Here is a 23381-nt window from a genome sequence, read left to right as displayed (position 1 = left end):
CGAAGTGAAACTTGCACGTTTACACGCAACGGTGTTATAAATAATATATATATATATATATATATATATATATAGGAGGATTAAAGGTAATTGTTACACACGATCAAGGATTCAGAGCTCATCTCGTTGTCTGTGAATCGATTTTCGTAGCACAATCTTTGCTAATTATATTTCCGCATTCCTGCTCTACGCTTTGAATATATCTATACCTACGCTTTGTAATAGAAAAGAAAATCATACGCGCCTTTTGACGCGATTCAATCACTCGGCACTGGTAACGACCAGTAAAAATAATATAACGAGATATAATTTTTATCAACAGTTTACCGAATTTCAATCAATCCTAAATTCGCAAGGTGAAGAATTTTTCCAACGATGCATCGTTACAGCAGTAAAGTTACAAACTTCAGACTTATAAATTCCCAAACTTTTTTCCTGACTTTTTTCCTAACCAGACTATAATTATTCACCGCTTACTAAAATCCGAACAAACAATATCGCCAATTTCTGTATAATATCTGATAAAACAAAGCTTCTAATCAATCAATGTATTAAAAAAAAAAAAAACATGTTTACGATCTATTTAACCATCACGATGTACCGGAGAACATTGATAAAAATTCTTCTCACAATTTTACTACTTCTCCATAAGTTAACCCATAATTCGTGTTCTTTCTATATACGATAATACGCTCATAAAATTCCCTAACTTTTCCTTGACTCCCCGATTTTCCCCAAATCGGTAACCACTCCGCAGTATACGTATCGCATTACTGCCGTATTTAACCAGGGTAAAATCGATGCTGCAACGTGTACATCGATTACAAACATATGTGTATGCAAGTATGTACCTACGTATTGTATGTATGTATATATATATATATATAATAATAATAACACACACGCACGATATGAACAAGCGGATACACGGCCCATACACACACACACACACACACACACACACACACAAGGCCCAACCGATCAGCGAGGGCAACGAACTCACTGTTCCAGATTCACCAGGAGGCTCCTCATAGCCTAAATTCTAGCCGGATCGGTTCTTGTTCTTAGCCCCGTCGATTGGGCCTCTCGAGTGAGGCCCGAATCTAACAATAAGTCCCTCCTTGATCCTTGCGTTTTTTTGTTCTTCTTTCTTTCTTTCCCGCCGTTCGTCCATCAATTTCTTTTCTCTTTCATTCTTCATTACTCGGCAAGGATGTATGTCTCGACCCTCTACGCGCATACAAATGATCGAGATCGGATCAAGCATTAAAATGTCACGTAACAGCCGGAACGATTTATTTCTCGATCGCTAATCCCAATAATTTTTAATCAGATTTCTCTTTCAAGTTTCCCCATTGTTTCTCTTATCTCAAATTGTTTTTAGCTTCGTTATCGCATCGTTCTAGATCATCTATCAGTTCGTCGTCATGCATCGACTATTGTCGGATCTCACCTCTCGTGCAAGCACATTCCATTATGTAGACATTTCTACAGGCCGTAAAATAATTTCATACATCAGAAATGATCGTTATCTTTGTTGTTGTTGTTGCACGCTTATGTGGGCCACCATTTTTCCTAGCTTTGTATCATGCCTTCGATCACGATCTGTATCTCTGTCGCACTTCAAGTTTTGTCATATTTCTAAAATCAGAAACCATGCAGCGTATTCCGTGCGTGCACGATTATAAGTATATGTATAGGTGTGTATACCCGAACCTACATGCACGCGCGTGTGTTAGTTAAGCATGCGAAGGTGTAAAGCGACGTATAAATTTCACGATGCGGAGCCGTATGATTTCGGCCAGTTTTTATTGTCGCGAAATACGGTACATACCGCGTCCATGATGCGTGCAGCGAAAAACGATTTGGGTTGGTCTGTTGTATTATTCATTATACACATATCTATACTTAATGTATACCGAAGCTCTAATTCGTTGAATAAAACAACAAGAGCAACAAATAAAGTCCGGATATGTTTTCAAATCAGTAATTCAAAATTCGAAACCTTAATATCAAAATTACTCGTTATACTGCAGTATATAATGTACCAACGTTCAATGTACTATACGTATAAGATTTCCAAAGATTCTGTGTCAGTGATAAAAAAAAAAATAAACAAATCCCTGGTTACAATGCTAGAAACAATTTCATGTCTATTTGTATGTAAATTTTAAATTCTCAACCATTTACAGATTTTCACCGACTGTATCGCTAATCTTTTTTAGGTATATAACATGTACAAATAGCGTGGACAGGCACGGATATTTTCACAACAGGGATCCAAACAACAAATAACGATAAGAAACTTTAATCAAACATTAAGTCAAGACGTTACAAAGATACGATTCAGGCTGTCAGTGTAGGTACATGCACAGCGTATCGGACTCGTAATTAGGCCACTTTGCCCGCAACGTTGATGAGGATTCGCGATTTGTATTCCACGGGCGGTCCTAGACGTGTGAGCGTACCTTTTATCGCGAGTGTGTGACTTCCTTGAGCCAGCGACTAGTTTTTGACTATCTATCGGGCAGGTAAGTATTCGAATTCTAACGGCCCTGACTGAGTAAACCCCGCGAACAGGAAGGAAGGAACTGATCGGACGGTTAGCGCGGCCCAATTTGGTAACCATAAATACACGAGGCAGGACGACGAGCGTGCAGTGCGACCTAACGAATCACGGAACGATCTCAGGGTGAAGCGCGGGTCTCTAAACTTATTTTTCAAACTTCGTTCTCCGAGCGAAAGATGCGAAAAACGGCTTTAATCGCGCTGCATGCGATCGGTTTATGCTTCGCTGCTTCCGTCGGCGAATCCCAAAAATCTCGGACACCGCCGTCGCCCCGTTTCGTCGGAGTATTCGCCAAGGACTACGACCACAGTGAAATAGGTGGATAATTTTCTATCCCGGTAATATGCGTCTAGAGCGTATAATGAATGGTTTTTTTGTGAAAGCGAAATTGCGCCGGCGGATAGGCAACCGAAGTTACGCCTCGGATTACGTTTACTGCGTGTAAGGTGTAACTTCGGTTGCCTGTCTGCCGGCGCAACGTAGCTCTCCTTCGAGGGAATAGTATATTGTGTAACTAGGGGGCAAAGTCGGTTTTTCGGGACGAGCGTAAGTTTGCAATATGAGTCGTGGCTGAAATCAAAGAAGAATATTGCAAACACGCGAGGCGAAATGGCGGTTGTCTCCTTGTTGCACACGATTTTTTATGTACCAAGAGTATGTTACGCGTTTTTGAAGCGAAACACGAAATTGAGGTTAGAATAGCGTAATGTCAGATTTGTTCACGACAGCGCGTGCGCGCAGTACAGAAATTACCACTTTCAACACTCCGAGGACTTAAAAGTGGTCTTTTCAGTACTCCGCGCATGAGCATTCGCAGACTCATTCTGACAATTAGAAACGAGTACTTTCTGCTCGGAAAATATGCACGGAAAAACGCGTAAAACATGTTCGCGTTATATAAGGGTTTGTTGTTGTCACATGTTCTTTATTCTATGGGAAAAAAGGTCGCAAAATGGACGCTTGGAAGCCGGATGACACGCAGAATCTTTGGGAACTGAGCGGTCTCTTCGAGGGTGACATCATGGTCCATCCCGAGGGACGGGACATCGCGAAAAACGGACTCCTGGAAGCCGAGGCGCGGTGGCCGCGTGGCGAGATTCCCTACCACATCCACGAGGAGGATTTCGGTGAAAGGCTTATATTACGGTACACCTGTATAATGATAATTGCGCAGTTTCTTAATTATACAAAATCGTAGATAAGGAGGGCGTCGAGGTGATCAAGGGAGCGCTGGCCGAGTATCACGAGAGAACTTGCCTGCGATTCAGACCCTACGAGAAATCCGACGAGGATTACGTGTCGATAAGGGGAACCGAGTCGGGATGCTGGTCGATGGTCGGTCGGCACGGACAGGGGCAAGTCCTGAATGTTAATAACCCGAAATGCGTAAGGCATGGAATCGTGGTCCACGAGTTGATGCACGCGCTCGGTTTCTACCATCAGCAGAGCGCCGCGGACAGGGACGATTGGGTCGAGATACATTGGGATAATATCCAGGAAGGTGTGATCAGAGTTATCCTTTGGAGCGATTGACGCCGGAGATTAATCGCCTCCAAGATCCGAAATGAGATTTTGAAAAAGAGGAAGACCGTTTAAACAATCACCGCAGTAGTGTTATTTACACCAATGATGAATGAACGAAACGACATCCGTACTATGCATTAATCGAAATGAATCTCAGCGAATTTCAAGGACACTCAAGCTGGGATAACAACAATTTGAAAAAAGGTTTTACGATTCGATTGGTCGAAGTGTGATCATTTAACTCTGGTGTTTTCAATATTTTAGGGCTTATTTTTTTCGCCACAGATACCGCCAGTTACACATTTTACAAAAAATCACCTCGACGATAGATGAAAATAGATTTTCGAAAGCACGGTACAACAAATCTTTGTCAACAATTACATTGCCACGTTACGATTATACTATAATCTGAGGTTTCTTGGTTGGTTTTCAAACAATTTGTGGAAATTTGATCAGCGGGTAAAACGAGCCTAAAAACGAAGGTTCGTCTTGAATTATTTGATTATGAAACCTTTGCTCAAATTGTTGACATCTTGGCTTGTGTTATTCGAATTCGATCAGATTCATTTCTATAACATAATATAATGTTCTTTAATCCATGTACACCATCATTGTCGTAAATAACATTGCTGAAGATTTTTACAACGGTTTTTGTTTTCTCATTTCCTAACTCATGATTCAGACGGTTATACCCATTCATTTTCATCTTGGTATGATAAATTGCGATATAAAAATGTTTTCTTTCATTAAGGCAAGGAGCACAACTTCAAGAAATACGACAACAAGACAGTAACCGACTTCGGAATCCCCTATGACTACAAGAGCATCATGCACTATAGCTCGCACGCTTTTTCGAAGAACAATCAGCCCACGATCACACCAATAGTAAGAAACTGAAATTGTTACGCGCTTGACGGTAGATCAGGCACACAGTTTGCTTGCAAGAACTATGAATTGCCTACGGTTAGACACCTCAGGGACGATATTAATTAGACACTTTTTCGAACAAATTCAAACAAAAATTAAAAATCCTTTTTTTCTTTACAGAAGGAGGAGGTAAAGCTTGGCCAGCGCAAGGGATTGACGAAGAAAGATATCGCGAAAATCGACCGCATGTACGAAGAGGAATGCAAAGCGCGCGAGTCTTCGGAGAATTCAAGCGAATCTGGTAGCACGAGCGAGTCTAGCGAAGAGAAAAATATACTTGGCTGGCTATTCGACTGACTCTTGTGGGCTCTGTAGCTCAAATTAGAGTAATTCTGATGGGCGATTCTTTCATACCGAAAGCAGGAAACATGCGAGAATAACGGAAGACAATAATTTCCACCGATAGTAAAATACCGAGGGCATTGTATTCAGATTTGTGTAAAAAAAAATATAAATATCTTTTAAATCAAATTCGCAATTGACGAATTCGATACATACATCATAAAGAGTCATTTATGCGTTGCTGAACGCAAGACCCGGGTAAGAAAGGGAACTAATTATGCATGCGTTAGGAAGAACGACTGCGTCGGTCGAACCCGGTGTTCCGCATCGAATAAATGACCCTGTAAATTCACTAATGATAAAGCTAATTTATGTGTAAGTGTTTAAGTATATAATCAATGCGCGAAATTCATATCACATACAGATTACTCCTATCACGATTTTACGGTAATACGAAAAGTATGAAAAATCGGCGTAAAGCTTATTTGATCTTTTCGTCGGCCGAAATTGCTACAGTAACCATGAATTATGTTCTTCTTCAAATTATACTTATTTTTTTTGAGAACGATGGGATAAAAAATAATAAGCACATTATTATGATGTACTTTTTCGCTAAATAAACCTTTCCAGCAATTAAAGTATTTCGCCGTAATTAATGCTCGATAACAATCGAAGAAAAGCACCCTTAATCTTGAATTTGAAATGCAATTGAAAATAACTGTAAAAGAAAATAAAAAAAAATTAAAAACTCACTGAAAATAGATCCATGTCGCACAGGTTGGAACGGAAACACAGAACGTCTTAATGATACTTATGATGATGAACGTATTGCAGTTAACCGGTTGGACTCTGCTGGTTGTAATACAGCAGTTGCTTCAACTCACTAACCGCATCTTCAGCGGCCTGCAAACGAGCGGTTCCAATCAGCGATCGATGTATTCTCATCTGATTTTTCTCAAAACAGGTTTATAATTTTCATCGTTTTTCGATAAAGAATCTTTTATGAGGAATCAAAATTAATGTGCATTTTGGACAAAAACCGAATTATAAGAACGCAATTGACGGTGAACGAACAGAAAAAGAAAACCAGGCAGAGCAGTTGCACGTGATATTGATTGATTCCTGGAGAATTTAGATAAATTTTTCTCTAAATATAATACTCACGTTACGCACTACTTCTTCGTTGTCTAGTGTCAGACTCTCGAGTAGATTTCTAAGTGGCCTACCCCAAGCCTGCTGTAGTGCCCTGCAGCTGAACCTTCCAAGTAATCTGACCAACGTGCAGCTTCTTGCCCTTAGAACGCTCTGTCTGTGCGTGAGGAGCTTGCTAAGTTGTTCGACTGTAAGTTAGAATTCGATTACTGTTGCGCATTGGGAAAAAAAGGTTGGGTAAAATAACTATGTGCTGGATAAGTACCGGGTGTCTTTGTGCGAAGGACGACTCTTTCCACCAACTCGGCGTTTTCAGGCTGACACCTGAGAACGTTGTTGAATATGGCTACAAGGTCGGCAACGACCCTGGACTTCCGTTTCTCCAAAGTGATGAGCTGCTGAAGAAGAGGCATACCGTTCACAATGTAAATAGCATCGCAAAGCTGCGTCAGAAACTGCTCCTGAACGTAAACAAGTCTGCACAGCATCAACATCACACATTCAAGTGCCTGCAGCTCGTCCGCTGACAAAGTGGCAGCTGACCGCGTGTCGCTGGTCGGCGAAGGACTCGAGTCTTCTCGGCGTTCCGACATCAAGAGCTTCACTGCATAGACCAGATTTGGGACAACCCTGACGTCCAGATAGACTTGTTTTATTTTACTCAGGCGTTCCGCACTCATCGGAACGACAAAAGGCAGGGACAAGAGGCAGGCGACATATTCGACAACCCGGCATCCTGCGGCTGGGTTTCTTAGAGGCGAAACGAACACGGAAACGCAGTTTTGCTGCAGCAACGACACGACCTCTCCATCCATCACTTCTTCCATTGATCGTTGTAGAAAAGCCACCCACTCCTCATTTTCTATAGGTTGTTCAACCGCCCTGGGATCCCAGTCAGAAAGTCTGACTTGCTTGTTAGCTATATCTTCACTAAATTCTTGATCATAGTCGAAACTCAAACGACTCTGCTTGTAATCACCATCGGCACCGGGCAGTTGTTCAACTGCAGATGTACCTCTGTGGCAAACACTCGCTCCATCACCCCGAGCCTGTGAATTATTGTCCTTAGACGTCCGTCGGGAGGTAGATTTTTCTCTTAATTCGTCCGTCTTCATCGGTTGCGCAGTTTCAAGTGTCCCCGTGATGGAAGCTTGCCTAACGTTAGTGTTAGGGCAATCATTCTGGCACAGCGCGTGATCTGCGGCAAGCAGATCGCTCCGCAAAGATGCCCTTAGGCTCAGATTCCCAAGCAGCACGTCAACACTGGCACTGGAATCCGATCCACTAGGTTCACTGCGACACAAAATTTGACATTGCCGGTTTTGACAATATCCACGTGTAATTGGGTATCGGGGCTGAGAGACGCAAGTCATGTGGCGCTGTTCCCTTAGTTTGCGTTCTTGTTCTTGAATTTTTTGTACTGCTTTTTCCAGAACTCTGTAAAATATCATGAAACTGTGAAACTCGAACCATCAAATTTTAGCTAAACAAATTTTTTCCGCCCAATATGGCTCGAAATATCACAGAAGAAATCCAATATATTGATAAAAAGACATTTCTCAGTTTGAGAAAACCTTGCAAAATTTTCGTATAGTACTTTGTTTATGATAGGTATAAATTTTAGTAAAAAAATCATACTTTGATTGACTAGTGGAACGCATGGCGAGACTTTGAAGCTGTTGTTGTTTAGCTCGTGCTTGACTCGCGGACAAGGGAGTTGTGAACGGTGTTGGAGCAGTTCTACCGACCATCAGGATCCTGTCCTTGACAAATGGGTGATTCAGAAGATCTGGCCAAGTGAGCCTCAGCGAGGGATCTTTTTGAAGCAAACCCTGAATAGGTAAAGACCAAAAACCTCCAGAAATTATAATGAGTTACTAGATAAGAATATTTGGTAACCCAATTTTAAGGTATTAAAAAAATGCTCACCTGCAGAAAGCTTTTGCAGTTTTCTGATATATAGTCTGGCCACTTGACTGCCTCAAATCTTATGAGTCTGACCAAATGTAATATGGAAGTTGTTTGGAAGGGAGGCGTTCCAACTACTAGCTCGTAAACTATGCAGCCAAGGGACCTGTACATCAATAAAAAAAATATAATCCATTGTCCGAGTTTGAAGGTACAAAACTAACTTCTGTTCGTTTCCCAATAATTTTTAACAGCATCAGATGTCACTGATATTTGTTACGCACCATAAGTCAGCGTTGTGGTCGTATGGACATTCTTCAATTAGCTCTGGAGCCATATAAAGAGGGGTCCCTTTTATCGAAGTGAGAACATGTGTGCCGGTGCTCATGCTTCGAGCAAATCCAAAATCACACAATTTAGCCACACCGTTAGCCTCAAGCAAAACATTTTGGGGTTTCAAATCTCTGGAATAAAAATTAGATTTAATAATGCATTGGCGACTAATCCGCAAGATATGTCAAAACTCGTGTCAAGCAACTGTTTCTAAAACACTGAGAAAGAACTCTGGGAGGTGGTAAATTAACATGCGATCGACTCTGTCGCGCCTGCCTTAAATCAGAAAAATTTGATCCACAAACCTGTGAAGCACTCTATTTGAATGTAAGTAGTAAAGTGCGGAGACAAGATCGCAGGCAATAACTTGGGCTCTTTCCTCTGACAAGCGGCCAGCTTTTCCTAATATTTCATATAACTCTTTGTCAGCATATTCCGTAATGACAACGATCTAAAGATACATTCATAAAATGGTTTGAAGATCGATAATTGACGTGCGTGTTATAATTCCGAAAGAAGAGTAAATCTCAAAACGGCATGAAAGTCGAGTAACTCACCTCGTTTTCAGTCTCGAAAGAATCTAACATTTGTATGATGTTTGGATGATGGAGGTGACGTTGTATTTCACATTCCTGTCTCAGACTCTTGAGCTCTTTAAGCGAACGACCGCGCTGCATATACAAATTTAATTATAGCGTAAGCTCTGTTGTGTGTGCGTGTGCGCGTGTGTGTAACCGTCGAAACCTATCGGAGCTGAGAATTTGAAAATGGAAACAACGCGCTCACCTTTCTGATAACCTTAAAAGCGACAACTTCACCGTCCGCTCGCTTCTTGGCCTTGTAGACTTGCCCGAAAGATCCTTCGCCGACCTGACCGAGTACCTCGTACTTCTCCATGTCGAATTCGCACGATTGGAGACGTAGTTTACCGTCATTCGAATAACCTCAGACCAGAGAACCTTTTGTACGTGCTCGTGTCAACGTTACAAACGTCCGACACGATTCAAAACAACATACAATCCACGTGCCAAGAATTACCCTGATCAATTCCGGTCGAGCGCCGCCATTTTGGCCGCCGTTTTCTGCCGAAGTCTTATAGAGGCGATATGATTGGGTGTAGCGACCACCAAATAATCAATAATCAATTAATGAACAATGATTAATACAATTGGCAGAAAAAACCCATCTCTGCTAATTTTTGATTCAGCTGGATTTTTTTTTGTTCGACGCAGACAGCCGGTAGCCCTTCGTTGACCGTGAAAATTTCGGCGAATTGATCGAAACATAATTACCACATAGTCCGGATTCCATTGTAACGGTTTTTTCAGTCGTCGATTTTCAATCAACAGATGAATGATTGTCGAAGCATTATTTCATCAGAAAACAGTTATCATTAGTGAAAACTCTACTCGGGAGCAATCTCAAGATGACTGAAAGCTTTTAGGCATAATATAAGACACATTGAAACGTTGACTGAAACATTTGACGAACGATAATTTTATACATTCGAAACCGACTAAACAAACTTGCTCTAATTAACTGGCCGAAGAATACACAATCATAGTAACAATACAAGCACACATTTATCAAGAGTTTGCAAGAATGAAACAGTAAAAAAAAAGCCAAATTAACTATTTTATGTGATATAATTACCTATTATAAATTTAGTAGGAATATACTAACCCAGATTTCTTGATTCACCCCGAAAAATGCGATCTGGATTCCGCAGCGTCGAAGAACAGTCGAAGTGCGTGCGCCGTTCTTGTGATGGTTTCTCCTTGAATTCAAATTTCACTCAGAGCTAATTTCAGATCGCATTCTTGGTCACGTGAGTCGCGTTTATCAAATTGCCGTCACCTGCAGTATAAGGCGCGGATGTTACTGCACATAGAAGCAGTGCGGATGTTCTTCAGACTTTATTTTGTATACTGCATTATACCTAGAGTCCTTGGTGTTAAGCGTGCGCCTGATGTTGACAAAAAAAATTTGTTTTCATCAGAGATGTAGGAATGATGTAGGAATGTAGCGATACAATACTAGTCAAAAAAAAAAAACTGCTGAATAAAGAGCCAGTGGTCGGTAGCGCAACAACCTCAAAAAAATTTGTAAATATAGGTATATTCTAGCTGCATACGGAAGAAAACGCGGCAACCACATAGCTGAAGCAGAATTTACGAATGATGTTTGAACGGTTTATAGATAAAAGAGAAACACCTCCATGTGTATTACATACATTCAATAAATTTCTTCAAGATACATCTCACAGTCCGCTTGGAATTATTGGCGATAGATTGAGTTGATTAGCAATTACATTGTTGTTCAAAAATCAGAAAAGTTTCATGATCATTTTTATTAATTTATTGTGTATAATTATCTACAATATCGATTTTTCGCGACTCTATAAAATGTATTTTCATTTTAGTTTTCATTCGCGATTCATTCCAGTTCCAACTGGACCATATCGTCTTTCCCAAATCATGCGATGTTTTTGTTTCATTAATGCGTCTCGTGTGTGACCGTATGCACCAAGGTCACCATCTGGAAAAATGATAATAATGTTTACTATGTGTACAGTATCGTGCAGTGGAGATATAGAATCCCTGAAAATCTGAAGAAACCATTCTTCGATATTAGATGTTCAGAGTACAGAAGATTCAACAAGTAAGATAAGTCGGCGCAATACTCAACATACACTTGATAAACCAATTCGTAGAAGCTTCGTTGTACTGATCCCACAGATGCCGACATTTGGCCGTTTGGTCATGTCCTTCATATAAAGTACAATCCTCGAAACGTTGTCTTAGAATATTTATGATATCGCTTTCAACCAGTCTGAAATATGAGAGAGAAACAAAGCCAAGTTTGACAATTGATAGGAAGAAGCTACCCAGAAAGAATGACCAGTAACTCGGTATAATTACTTGTCTCGTTTGAACTGAATGTTTGCTTCGTATGAGCAAACTGGATCATCCATATAACACTCATCAATGGTTGGAACACGGCGAAATTTTTGGTGGTACCAAGGATAATGTTGCTGATTTGGGACAACAATTTTTTCTAAAATTCGTAATCAAGGAATTATCATCGAGATATACATGCTTGAGAAGACACGGGCGGTCGTTCGGAACATCGGCTATTTTCGTATCATAACCTAAAAGAAGTGATTAGATAATACCTCGGAAAAAGGTGACAGGTCCGTCAAGAATATTGAATACCGCGTTAGCAAATGCGATGACAATGTTCCGTTCCTCTGCCATATTAGACAATTATTTAATTATTATTTACAACAAACAATGTTCTCAAAATAAGTGCGAGGCAGACGACAGAGAGATTTAGATCCGACTGCAGTGAATCGATGTCAAGTAATCGAGAGGTGTGTCTCTTCCATTTCGACTTGACGTTCGAATTCCAAAATCGAATATCGAGGCTTCTCCATAGTTGCCGTCATCACTGCGGTATAAAACAGAAATCCGCAACGTACGATCCTCCATTTTCAACGCAGTCAGCGCGATGGTGAGTACGGTTAATGTCCGTCGGTGATAAAATAATCCGTTAAAATCTGTGGCATCCTGCATCGCCTGCGTCCAATTAACTTATTGAGTGACTGAGAACAGGTTTCTCTGTAATTGTAGTGCAATATTTTTTTCCTACCGTTAATCCAAAACGACGTAAAAATTTTTCGAAAAATTCGAACCTCGTGTCGCGTCCCTTGGCTCGTCGAGAGTTTTTGGCGTTTTCGATGCAATGCTATTCCTATCAGTGATGATTTAGATTTCAATGTTTATGGTTTAAACTGATTAACCCTGATGATATTATTCTAGGGCGGTCTGAGAATTTTATTCCCTAACAAAACGCCCGTCACACGTGGCCATCTGCAACTTCTAATCTTGTATTTTTCATTTTTTGCCCCCAGTCTCATAGAAAATTCAGCGCGCCCCGACACGGGTCTATGGGGTTCTACCCCAAGAAGAGGTCTCAACGGCATCGTGGAAAAGTAAAGGCCTTCCCCAAGGATGACCCTACCAAGCCCGTTCACCTTACTGCTTTTATAGGCTATAAGGCTGGCATGACTCATGTTGTCCGAGAAGCTGATCGTCCGGGATCAAGTGAGTCGATTACCCTATTTTCAACCTTCCGTAATCACGGAGCAAATTCATAGCCCTCACGCTCTGATCCTGCAACGACATGTTTATTTGCTTTTGACAGAGGTCAACAAGAAGGAAATTGTCGAGGCTGTGACTATTTTGGAAACTCCACCAATGATTGTTGTTGGTGTTGTTGGATACATCGAAACTCCTCATGGTCTTAGGGCTCTGACTACTGTTTGGGCGGAGCATCTCTCCGAAGAATGCCGTCGCCGCTTCTACAAGAATTGGTATGCGATTGATTGTAGACTGAACATTTTGAGTTACCAGATCCCTAGATAGCTTGATATATCAAAGTAATGCAAAAAGAAAACATCAAGTCAACACTGTTCTTTTTACTAGTGCGGTATGTAGTTTTAGCTTCTGTGATTAGACGTGCATTATACTCTACTTGCTCTACCCCAGCTCTCCACTCGAAAGATGAGAGTAATATTCGGAATCAGCCGCCTGGCGTAATCCTCATTATGCATGGGGTTGTTCCGAGAAGGTGTCCAGTCTCCTCTCGCTATGATGAGACTGGCTCCGTACAATATGTTTAGGAATCCCGTTGCTGTTGTATAGGTATAAGAGCAAGAAGAAGGCGTTCACCAAGGCATCAAAGAAGTGGCAGGACGATCTTGGTCGCAAATCAATCGAGAAGGATCTTAAGAAGATTGTGAAGTACTGCAAGGTTGTGCGCATCATCGCCCACACTCAGGTAATTTTTCCCTTCATAGTATTGAACATTACTCTAATCTAAATATTTTTGGCCGACGTCATTGCTATTAATTCGTGCAGAAATGCGCTGGATTCTTAGCAAATGCGGTGCGGAGCTGCTTGATCTCGTGCAGTTTGGTTCTTACCGCGGCGTCGAATATTAACTCTGTCCTCTGCTTTGCAGAGTGTATGGAGGCACGACATATTCCATAAACTCTTTGGAGCCCATTGGGCCATGACCATTGAGGCAAACCATGTCTGGTACAGTCCTTTTGTGATGAATCCTTTTTCTGCTCAGTTCCCAGGACCCTGATTATAATGATTATACCTTTACGTGATAAACAGATGAAGCTGCTGAAGCAACGTCAAAAGAAGGCTCACATCATGGAAATTCAACTGAACGGTGGTACCATCGATCAAAAAGTTCAATGGGCTCGGGAGCATCTCGAGAAACCAGTTCCTGTCAACAATGTCTTTGCCACTGATGAGGTGATCGATGTTATTGGTGTTACGAAGGGCAAAGGATACAAGGGTATGTATCCAAGTTGATATATTCATTCACTGTGCTTTAATACTGGCAATGTATAAGCGGGTCGTAATGATGAAAAAACATGATGTGCTTTTCTGATACTATTGAAGATACAATCATGCTGCCTTCCTACTGAAACTCCTGTGGCCACATTTATTTTAGGCTATCTAATTAGCTCAGTCCATGTAATTGATCAAGTCAACATGGATCTTTATTAATCATGTTTTCAGGTGTTACGTCTCGTTGGCACACGAAAAAGCTTCCTCGTAAGACGCACAAGGGTTTGAGGAAAGTAGCTTGTATCGGTGCCTGGCATCCGAGTCGTGTTTCCTTCACAGTTGCCCGTGCTGGTCAGAAGGGATATCATCATCGTACTGAAATGAACAAGAAAATCTACCGTATCGGACAGGGCATCCACACTAAGGATGGAAAGGTGAATTTATCATATTTAATTAAGTTATGAAGTGTATTCTCCCTTTGCAACAGTGATATTACTTTTCCATTTCACTATTCTATTGAGGTTGTCTATTTTAAATTTTCATTAAATTGGTATTATGGGCTTTATTAACCTTCGTTGGCTCCACAGACAAATTGTATCCCTATGCTAATTCAGGGTTGTAATTTGTTGAGAATCGTGAGAGCCAAGATAAATGGAAGCTTGATCATAGTACCAGATGCAGAACAAATTTTGCACTTTGGGTCTCCCAATTAAGCTACAAACTTTCACATCTAGAAAATATGGGCTTGCAAATATCTCAGCAAGTGTGCAAAACTAGTGTTCGTTTACTCATTTTGAATGTTTTCATCGTTTCATCTAGGTTGTGAAAAACAATGCTTCCACTGAATACGATCTGACTGAGAAAACAATTACTCCAATGGGAGGTTTCCCCCACTACGGTGAAGTCAACAATGACTACGTCATGTTGAAGGGATGCTGCATGGGTCCAAAGAAGCGCATCATTACTCTGCGCAAGGTGTGTATACAAATTGGATTCATTTGCTTAAAATTATAGAGTAAAATACAAAAATACATAAGAAAATTGACAACTGTGATGAATTCCCTATAGAGCCAAATATTCACTATGACACTTACGTGATATTTAATGATAGGCCTGAGATGAATAGACGAATCTGGTCAATTTTCTCGCTAAATTATATCCATACATTCAATATTGTATTAATTTCGGTTTGCAGTCACTCCTCGTTCACACCAAACGTGCTGCACTCGAGAAGATCAACCTGAAATTCATCGACACAAGCTCCAAGTTTGGTCACGGACGATTCCAGACTGTAGCAGACAAAACTTCGTTCATGGGTCAGCTCAAGAAGGATCGTATCCGCGAGGAAGCTGCTCAATCTGCTGCCGCTGCTCCGGCAGCGCCAGCAACGCAGTAATTCAACTTGTATTATTGTTGCTGAAAAGATCAATAAAAACGTCAAAAAATATACCAATCTGTATGAATTATTTATAATTAGTCTTAATTTCAGCTTTCCATTGAGCGTCTCCTATTCACTTTGACGTCTTGGAAATGCATTAACTGGGCTGCGAAAGCGAAATAAACAAACATGCTCCTTCAGCATCCTGTTCGTATTTATAATATATAATTTTGGGAATGAAGCTCAAGTGACTTAATTAATATGAACCAAATACTGAGTTTGTATATATAATTAATATTTGAACGGTGTTACACGCGCTAGAACAAGCGAAAGTTTCGTTGTAAGATTAATTTATCTGTATGAAGTCTGCAATTAGTCAGTTTGTCTAAAGTGCGCGTCTTTTGTTTATCTTCAATGAAAAGTGATGGTATAAGATTAATTTTTAAAAGAATCTTACATTGTCGTATCAAACGTTGAGATGAACGTTGTAGATAAACGAAAATCGGTCAATTCATCGAGAGGAAGAGGCGGTAGACAGAATACTCGACTTGATCGTGGACTTCAAATATTTCCGAAATATCGTAAGTCTTTTTATAATCTACACAAGAAAGTATATAAAATAATTATTGCAAACTTGATATCCTTTCAGATCCTTTTCAAATACGTATATGTACGTAAAACATATATTTGCGTTTTTAGAGCTTTATGGAGCTTCACAACAACCTGTTCTACGATCAAATGGATTCAATGCTGTAAACACTAAAATGGCTGCATTAAAAACACCGGCCAAAAATAATCGTAAATCAAGTACATCTTCCTCGTGTGTCACTCGCAGCAGCCAGCGAAAGATTTCGACGTAAATAGAATTCATGCACGGAGATCCAGTTGTAATAATATCACTGATAGATGGTGACCAGTTTTCTTGAACATTTACAGACCTTATAATACCGGCGTCACTGGAAGCTCGTCAACACCTACGACAGGAGCAGGTTCACCATTTGTTATCGGTATATCGTCAGTCTACGCACAACATGATTCTTTTGGAATTCATTTACTTTTCATACATGAATCTTTCTTAACAGCGATCACTGAAGGCCGTGGAGACGCCAGGGGGGAAGTGGGTATTGCTGTGGTAAACGTGCAGCACCCACATCTAATTCTTTCCCAGATCAGCGATCGTCATGCCTATATGAAAACCTTGACAAAAGTTCTCCTCTTCAAACCGATCGAAGTAAATTTCACGTTTGCTATGAGAATATGTCAAAATTTTCTAAGCGTCATGCAGCGCAATATGCCTCACAGATTATCATGCCGGATACAATGATTAGGAAGAGCGGGACTGGTGGAAATCTCTACGAGTGTATAAGGGATAAGTTTCCTGGACTCAATATCGCTGCTGTTTCTCGACAGCATTTCAGTAATACAGACGGCTTGGATCGCATAAGAACATTATGTGCCCCCGAATATTCTTCCGTGGAAATATACGTGAAGCAGAAGTTTGTAGATTATAAATTTTCGGTTATAATATTCCTGCCATTTCTCATTGTTCTTAACGTCATTTTTACAGATTCTATGCCCTTGCAGCCGCTGGTGCTTTGCTAAAGTATATAGAGTACACGCAGAATATTTTATACGTGGAGAAGTCAATGTACGTCGAGTTTCAGAGTTCTCAAGATACAACTGTTATCGGTATTTGAAACAAATTTGCCCTCAACTCAGTGCATGTGTGCGCATGGCTCACCTCAGGAAATCCTTACGTTATTGCTGTGAAATATCTATATGTGTATTATTTATACATGTTACTCATCCTTCAGATATAGATATAGACAGTGCTCAGAACTTGGAACTAGTAACACATGATAAAAATTTCAACAAATACACGCTGCTGGGTATGATGGACAGATGCTTGACTCCAGGAGGTAAAAGATACCTGCGAGCCTCAATTTTGCAGCCCTCTTGTAATAAGCGTATAATCGAAGATCGCCAAGCTTGTGTCTCTGAACTGGTTGAGGATAATCCGTTAATGATATCTGTACAGGTATAAGCATTTACACGTTTTCTTTTTTACCACCTTGCAACATGTCCGCAGCACTCCTTGTCAATATAATTGTAACAATTATCATCCGCAGTCTCATATAAGAAGATTATGCAACGTTGATCAGCTCCTTGTTGTCGGTCTGAACTCACCACAGAAAGATAATGTAGCAAGTGCGGAAAAATACTTAAACTATGTACTTTCACTAAAAACTACTTTGGAAGTTATTCCTTTGCTGCATACAGCTCTCCGAAATACAAAGGCGAATTTTTTTAGAAAAGTCTTGGAGGTTCGTAGCGTCTTCTTTACGTACTATGGAGTACATCAAATCTTAGGCACACTCAAATTTCCCTACCTGTTTCATTATTGACAAACCAGAATCTGAAAGATAAACGGTATGACTTGATGATGGATAAGATTCTGGAAGTTCTGCAACCTGATGCGCAATATGTGGCAGGTTTCAATACCTCAACCATGCAGCGCTGCTTTGCTCTGAAGAGCGGATTAAATGACATGCTAGATATCGCTCGGCAAGCTTACTGCGAACTCATAGATGACATGAAAGGTTGTACCTTATCTCATGTAGCAGAGGTCTAGTAACTTTGTGCCTTCTCTTTGCTGAACGGAAGTATATTATTTTTCCACAGGAATGGTTGAGACTCTGGCTCTGAAGTATAATTTACCATTGATATTAGGATGTAGCGCTTCGCTCGGATATCATATACAGATGGATTCCCCGAAATATAGACCAATTAAAATCACAAACCTACCACGTATATTTATAGAAGTAAGTAGTTGCATAATTCTGTTTTATAAAGCTTATTACTGACTTTACAACATTCTATTTTTTTCAGGTGCAAAAGCATAAGAATAGTTATCTCATGACAACGGAAGCCTTGCTAGTATTGAGTCAACGATGTAAAGATGCTTGCGAAGAACTCCATCTAATGAGCAATGTGTAAGCTGCTCTATAAACCATGAAAAAAGAAATCCAAAAAGTATCAAAATAATCCTTAATGTGCTCATTTTTCCACAGTATGCTGAAAGGAGTCCTTAATGATATCAGAGAACATATCAGTTGTCTGTATCAGCTGAGTAATGACATAGCAGAGCTCGACCTCATAGTCTCACTGGCACGTATAAGCTCACTTTCCAACTATACCAGGCCGTCGTTTGGCTCAAGAACCGAATTGAAAAATTCCATGCATCCGCTGATGGATCTCACTGGTACTGGTGTTCCGGTTCCTAATGATGTGGTATGTTACCAACTAGTAAAATGTACCCACTTTCTACCTTGAGCAGCCAGCTGGAAATATCTGCATAATACTTAATCTTCTTTGTCAATTGTAGAATGTGTCACCTACACATAATTTTAATGTAATAACTGGACCTAATATGGGAGGGAAATCAGTTTATTTGAGGCAAATTGTGATGCTACAGATAATGGCACAGGTAATTTATCTCATTCAAACGTGCGATGATGTATGTAATTATTTTTCATAAAATCTCAAATTCTACATTCTTTGTATGTACGTATCTATATTTGTTACAGATTGGATGTTATGTGCCAGCAGAAATAGCTGAGTTTCGAATAACCGATCGAATCTTTTGCAGACTATGTTTTGAAGATAGCATCGAATGCAATGCATCAAGTTTTGTTCTAGAGGTGAGTGAGTAATTTATAATATAAACTACAGAGTAATAATGAATATACTAAACATTATTAAGTATTTCTAAAAATTATTTTAAATTTCCCTAGATCAAGGAAACGCAGTATATTTTACAAACAGTAACATCCAATTCACTTGTGATAATAGACGAGCTATGCAGAGGAACAACCGTTGAGGAAGGAGAAACGATTGCGTTTGCTATTTGCGAACAACTACTGAATACATCAGCATTTGTGTTCTTCACTACACACTTTCTAAGTTTAACTCTCCTAGCCGAATTATATCCTAATGTCACGAAGTAAATATTAATGCCGAATTTCAGTTTTGTGGTCTAGAACAAGTCTTTAATTGTATATTATATATTGCAGCTACCATTTTGGAACCATGTGCCGGCCTGTGGAAGGCTCTACAGAGCAGAGACTGATTTACACTCACAAACTAAACCCTGGAATCATTTTCGCAAAAAATTATGGGCTTTTATTAGCTGAGACTTCTGGAATTCGTATCTCAATAGTCAAACACGCACGGCTGTTGGTTCAAAAGTCAAGAGAAGGAACTAAAGTAATCGATGATTTAGCAGCTACAATATATTTGTACCATTTTTAGCAATTCAATGATATTGATATAATGTGTTAATATTATTGGATATAATTGACATCATGTTGCAGCCCGTGATACAAAGTCAGCAAATTGTGAATATAGAAGGGAAGATATGCTACGACGAGGTTTCAAAAATCCACCGCCTTATTCAAGATGGCGAGTTCAATGTGAAAACAGTTCTCGAATGTGTTAGAAGACTTGAAAATTCTAACATTTCCGTTTCTGAGCAAGAGAATTCTTCATGCAATGACCAAAATACAGGCTCTGCCGAGAGCTCTATGCTTTCTATTACAGAGAGATATAACAGACTTCGCCAGAAAAGACTTCTAGACACTCCGGCATCAGATGGCAATTTAATGGCCCAGAGATCTTTCGTGGAACCAAAAGCAGGACCAAGTAATATTGTAATGAATACTAATTCACTAGGCCCCTCGCCAAGTAAAAAGTCTCAAGTGATTGAGATGCCTCATTCTGCAATCTGCCTTACGGAAGGAAAAATTGTGACAGATTTTGGAAAACAAGATTTGCGAAGACTGAGGACATATTCCTGGAAAGAAGAATCAAAATCCATCAGACAGATTACTTCATTCCCAAACCCGCAAAATATTGAACCACCTCATTCTCCGGCACCAACAATAAAACTTGATGAAGAACCGTACGAGTTCTCACCTCAAAATTCAGACAAAAGTGAAAGTCCGTCAATAATAGACCTAGTATCGCAGTTATCAACCGATACTATTATGGCGAAAATTAGCGCGCGTAGAAAGGAGGCAGAGATATTTAGACAAATCGAGGGCGAGAATTTTCAAGAACTTCAATTTTACAACTCGGTCCTTTCACGAACTGCCAGCTCAGTTACAATTAAAAATATCAAGCATCAGTAGTTACTAAGACCTAATACTTCTCTGTTATTACTGAAATATTTAATTAAATTATAACATGAAGGAACATTATTAGATATTAAACAAGTAAATACTATGAATTTGAATAAATTATTTCTCTTGTCATTTTATTCTGCAAGGTTATTTTGCGTAACCGGCTTTGGGGGTATTAACAGTTTCACGTATTATCAACCAATCAGCTGTTCACGCCGGTAAAAGTTCTTCATACGCAACACCTATCGCATGCAAAACGTTGGTAACATAACGTCGTCCTGGTGAAATTGAAAAGTTGAGAAAATCCCGTTCAAGACAGGAAATATCCGTAAGTGGTCGGAGAATTCATACTTTTACTGACGTCGCATGTTACGGCGATGCTCCAAATATTTGATCACGTTGCCCGTAGCTTACGTGGTGTTTTCACCAGGCCGTTGAGACCACAAAGGTATAGATATGTATACATAGAGTGTAAACAACGGTGTACGCGTCCCGTGAACGGATTCGAATCGGTTCTCTAAAGGACAGCAGATAATAATTCCCCTATGTAATTCTCTCGCCATCTCTGTCGCTCTACCCATCGAATGGCCACGAGAGGGAGAAGAACAGGTAGGCGCGTGCAGCTCCCCCCACTCCATGGGTAGAGCAACAGAGAGGGGGAGGGAATTATTATGTTCCGACCTTCAGAAAACAGATTTAAATTTCTCCTGAGCGTCGTGCGGCATCAGTCGTTTCCGAGCAATCGAAGAAAGATTACGTGTTCTTAGTATCAGTTCAACATTCAGACCGCGTTGTTCGATCTGTGAATTTCCACCATAATCATCTGTGAGTAATACACGAGGAGCATCGTGTAGCCTGCAGAGAAACAGAGTTACTAAAATAAAAACATCCTGTGAACGTTGAAGGTCAATTACGTGTCGCGAGTTTCCATTGTTTTGTGTAACTTCTGATTTCAGTGAATTCTATTTTTGTCTCTGTGCGTCGAGTGTCCATTTTATTATTATTTTGGCTGATTTTCGGCAAATGCGCAGTTGCATTGCTAGCAATTAAGTTTATTCGGTCGGTTTAAACAGACAGTTACAGCACAAAAAGCGAGTGTAGAATCGTTTCTTACTGCGGTGCGGATTTTTGCATAATAAGAGATAAGTGAAGATCTGAATTGTGTAAAAAGTGCGTCGCTTCATCAGTGAACCTGAGATGCTGCAAGACTACTACAAGTAAAAGTGTGAAGCAGCCCAGAGTTGAGGTACTTATATTACGAATACGAATAGTTATTTTAATTATTGATTGATAATTCAAGGTGGTACATATAAATCCGAACTTTTGTTCTTGCAAAACATGCAATGCATTAATATTGAACTAGACAACAGTAATAATTAATTTTTAAACTGAAAAGCCAATGTATTAAATTTATTCAAATATTCTGTTTTGTTTTTTACAGATTTAAGCAGAGACTTCCGAGTAACTTTTCTATTTCTCGGCAACGTTGGTGAGTTTGCATGTGTTAGGTTACGGGTATTTCCCTGGGATTCCTCAGTCACGTGGCGTGGCGGTAACAATTGTTACACAAATCTTCGATTTCTTAGTGGATAGGCTCATTCACGATCGCAACGTGCTTGACTTTCAGCCGAATAATTTTTATTTTTTTGGCAATTTCATTTAGCGTAGCTTGCTTAAAGTTAGAAATTTTACACGTTGCTAATAGTGGAATGAGCATCGCGACAGGTAACCATCGCTTACTCGGCACTCGCGAGATCGAATTGTTTTGCAACCGATGTAATAGTCTACGTTTGAATTTACCGATGATGTCGTGTAAGTGGTGGGTTAACTTGAGGTTTGAACATATTCAATTATTCACAATATTGTTAAACCGATCAAATTTCAAAGTCTGGCATAACGTAACGTAATCCAATTGTATCTTTTTTTATACATAATTTTCAATCTTTTAACAGTCATCAAGTATTGATCAACTGCAGACTTAGCTCGCTTAGAAAAATGCTAATTGGCATACAGGATGTACTAATCAATTTTACAAAAGGTTAATGTACCGATAGTCTGCCAACATTTACTAAAATAATACATACAATACTAAGGTTAGTGAGATACAACCGCGATACTGTATTCTAAGTAGGCAGACTACGATACAAAAACATTTTGCTCCCAACAGGTAACCAATGAAAATGTAAGTCAATGACCACGGCGCAAATGATGAAGAATGATGTGTGTTGGAAAAAATGGAGTATCGTCTAGATCGAATATAGGTAACCGGGTAGGTAGGTGTACGTTTTGGGATCCGTCGCGGAGTTTATGCATGTGTGTGTGATAGTCTCTCTTTTCCGTTGGGTGGTTACGTTGGGAAACAGGCAAGGGTAGGAAGGACGCGATGTACCGCGATGTTACTAACTTTTGTAATCCACAGCGTCAAACGATCACAGAAATTTTGTCCCAAAATACTCCGTATTCGAGGTTTTCGACCATTTGTAAGCATTTGAAAATTAAGGAGATTGAATGTTCCATTTCATTTCACTCTGCAACTATTTTTCAATCGTTATTCAATTCAATTATTTAGTCATTACCAATCACTATTCCATTCAAATGATCTCTGTGATCGTCGGCATGGGCAAAACGCATCTCTGGACCATCTATAGCGTTCCGTGGTACGCTAGATGGGGAGAGATGCTGAGCTCGAAGACGTCGCGTCGAAGAGGACCGCCGACCGTCACGCCACACAATAATGCATGCCCTCCAACCTCCCTCCC

General features: G+C 40.0%; 5 protein-coding genes and 1 non-coding gene across 10 annotated transcripts; 4 read left to right on the top strand and 2 right to left on the bottom strand.

The window, feature by feature from the left end:
• Positions 1-2365: 2365 nt before the first annotated feature.
• Positions 2366-5491, top strand: LOC124180386 (zinc metalloproteinase nas-14). 2 transcript variants are annotated; one of them, XM_046565838.1, is made up of 6 exons: positions 2366-2531; positions 2645-2887; positions 3514-3696; positions 3768-4070; positions 4845-4978; positions 5141-5491. In XM_046565838.1, the coding sequence occupies exons 2-6, from the start codon at positions 2746-2748 to the stop codon at positions 5315-5317; spliced, it is 939 nt and encodes a 312-aa protein (XP_046421794.1). In that variant the 5' UTR covers positions 2366-2531; positions 2645-2745; the 3' UTR covers positions 5318-5491. The 2 variants fall into 2 exon arrangements, with proteins under 2 accessions (XP_046421794.1, XP_046421792.1); XM_046565836.1 differs by having other exon boundaries at positions 2366-2887.
• A 96-nt stretch (positions 5492-5587) lies between these two features.
• LOC124180376 (serine/threonine-protein kinase fused) lies at positions 5588-10589 on the bottom strand. Of its 4 annotated transcripts, none has more exons than XM_046565815.1 (9): positions 9482-9721; positions 9253-9366; positions 9001-9146; positions 8647-8826; positions 8384-8528; positions 8093-8286; positions 6720-7891; positions 6467-6642; positions 5588-6247 (listed from the first exon to the last, which is right to left on the bottom strand). In XM_046565815.1, the coding sequence occupies exons 1-9, from the start codon at positions 9590-9592 to the stop codon at positions 6137-6139; spliced, it is 2349 nt and encodes a 782-aa protein (XP_046421771.1). In that variant the 5' UTR covers positions 9593-9721; the 3' UTR covers positions 5588-6136. The 4 variants fall into 4 exon arrangements, with proteins under 4 accessions (XP_046421771.1, XP_046421772.1, XP_046421774.1 ...); XM_046565816.1 differs by having other exon boundaries at positions 5588-6205; XM_046565818.1 differs by lacking the exons at positions 9001-9146; positions 9253-9366 and adding an exon at positions 10349-10589 and having other exon boundaries at positions 5614-6247; positions 9482-9787.
• A 421-nt stretch (positions 10590-11010) lies between these two features.
• On the bottom strand, positions 11011-12058 carry LOC124179763 (NADH dehydrogenase [ubiquinone] 1 beta subcomplex subunit 10). The gene is made up of 4 exons (XM_046564479.1): positions 11871-12058; positions 11617-11752; positions 11388-11527; positions 11011-11233 (listed from the first exon to the last, which is right to left on the bottom strand). The coding sequence occupies exons 1-4, from the start codon at positions 11950-11952 to the stop codon at positions 11121-11123; spliced, it is 471 nt and encodes a 156-aa protein (XP_046420435.1). The 5' UTR covers positions 11953-12058; the 3' UTR covers positions 11011-11120.
• A 31-nt stretch (positions 12059-12089) lies between these two features.
• Positions 12090-15511, top strand: LOC124179762 (60S ribosomal protein L3). The gene is made up of 8 exons (XM_046564478.1): positions 12090-12208; positions 12609-12801; positions 12902-13070; positions 13402-13537; positions 13882-14068; positions 14296-14498; positions 14884-15039; positions 15260-15511. Exons 1-8 carry the CDS (start codon positions 12206-12208, stop codon positions 15458-15460), a joined length of 1248 nt encoding a protein of 415 aa, XP_046420434.1. The 5' UTR covers positions 12090-12205; the 3' UTR covers positions 15461-15511.
• Positions 12455-12530, top strand: LOC124181771. The gene has a single exon (XR_006870575.1). It is a non-coding gene; the product is annotated as a small nucleolar RNA U43 (small nucleolar RNA).
• A 389-nt stretch (positions 15512-15900) lies between the features above and the next one.
• LOC124180189 (mutS protein homolog 4-like) lies at positions 15901-21474 on the top strand. Its single transcript, XM_046565360.1, has 18 exons — positions 15901-16023; positions 16142-16298; positions 16379-16449; positions 16525-16673; positions 16745-16938; positions 17010-17131; positions 17257-17480; positions 17572-17766; positions 17856-18042; positions 18125-18264; positions 18332-18435; positions 18514-18733; positions 18828-18929; positions 19030-19143; positions 19237-19445; positions 19516-19708; positions 19816-20630; positions 21464-21474. Coding segments are annotated over exons 1-18 (3300 nt in total). The 5' UTR covers positions 15901-15920; the 3' UTR covers positions 21465-21474.
• Positions 21475-23381: the final 1907 nt, after the last annotated feature.

Source organism: Neodiprion fabricii, chromosome 4 (genome assembly GCF_021155785.1).
Source record: "Neodiprion fabricii isolate iyNeoFabr1 chromosome 4, iyNeoFabr1.1, whole genome shotgun sequence".
Taxonomy (NCBI): Eukaryota; Metazoa; Arthropoda; class Insecta; order Hymenoptera; family Diprionidae; genus Neodiprion; species Neodiprion fabricii.
Note: the sequence above shows the minus strand (reverse complement) of the source record. Positions and strands in the feature narration are given on the sequence as shown.

Excerpts from the sequence above, each read along its gene's own strand:
- LOC124180386 (XM_046565838.1), top strand. The coding sequence starts at position 2,746 with ATGCGAAAAACGGCTTTAATCGCGCTGCATGCGATCGGTTTATGCTTC. Across the intron at positions 2,888-3,513 it reads CTACGACCACAGTGAAATAG|GTCGCAAAATGGACGCTTGG; the intron begins GTGGATAATTTT and ends ATGGGAAAAAAG. Across the intron at positions 4,979-5,140 it reads AGCCCACGATCACACCAATA|AAGGAGGAGGTAAAGCTTGG; the intron begins GTAAGAAACTGA and ends TTTTCTTTACAG.
- LOC124180376 (XM_046565815.1), bottom strand. The coding sequence starts at position 9,592 with ATGGAGAAGTACGAGGTACTCGGTCAGGTCGGCGAAGGATCTTTCGGG. Across the intron at positions 8,827-9,000 it reads TCAAATAGAGTGCTTCACAG|AGATTTGAAACCCCAAAATG; the intron begins GTTTGTGGATCA and ends TTTTTATTCCAG. Across the intron at positions 8,287-8,383 it reads ACTGCAAAAGCTTTCTGCAG|GGTTTGCTTCAAAAAGATCC; the intron begins GTGAGCATTTTT and ends TTACCTATTCAG.
- LOC124179763 (XM_046564479.1), bottom strand. The coding sequence starts at position 11,952 with ATGGCAGAGGAACGGAACATTGTCATCGCATTTGCTAACGCGGTATTC. Across the intron at positions 11,753-11,870 it reads ACCTGTCACCTTTTTCCGAG|AAAAAATTGTTGTCCCAAAT; the intron begins GTATTATCTAAT and ends TACGAATTTTAG. Across the intron at positions 11,528-11,616 it reads ATTCAGTTCAAACGAGACAA|ACTGGTTGAAAGCGATATCA; the intron begins GTAATTATACCG and ends CTCATATTTCAG.
- LOC124179762 (XM_046564478.1), top strand. Across the intron at positions 12,802-12,901 it reads AGCTGATCGTCCGGGATCAA|AGGTCAACAAGAAGGAAATT; the intron begins GTGAGTCGATTA and ends TGCTTTTGACAG. Across the intron at positions 13,538-13,881 it reads GCATCATCGCCCACACTCAG|ATGAAGCTGCTGAAGCAACG; the intron begins GTAATTTTTCCC and ends CGTGATAAACAG.
- LOC124180189 (XM_046565360.1), top strand. The coding sequence starts at position 15,921 with ATGAACGTTGTAGATAAACGAAAATCGGTCAATTCATCGAGAGGAAGA. Across the intron at positions 16,024-16,141 it reads TCAAATATTTCCGAAATATC|AGCTTTATGGAGCTTCACAA; the intron begins GTAAGTCTTTTT and ends TTGCGTTTTTAG. Across the intron at positions 16,939-17,009 it reads GAAATATACGTGAAGCAGAA|ATTCTATGCCCTTGCAGCCG; the intron begins GTTTGTAGATTA and ends TCATTTTTACAG.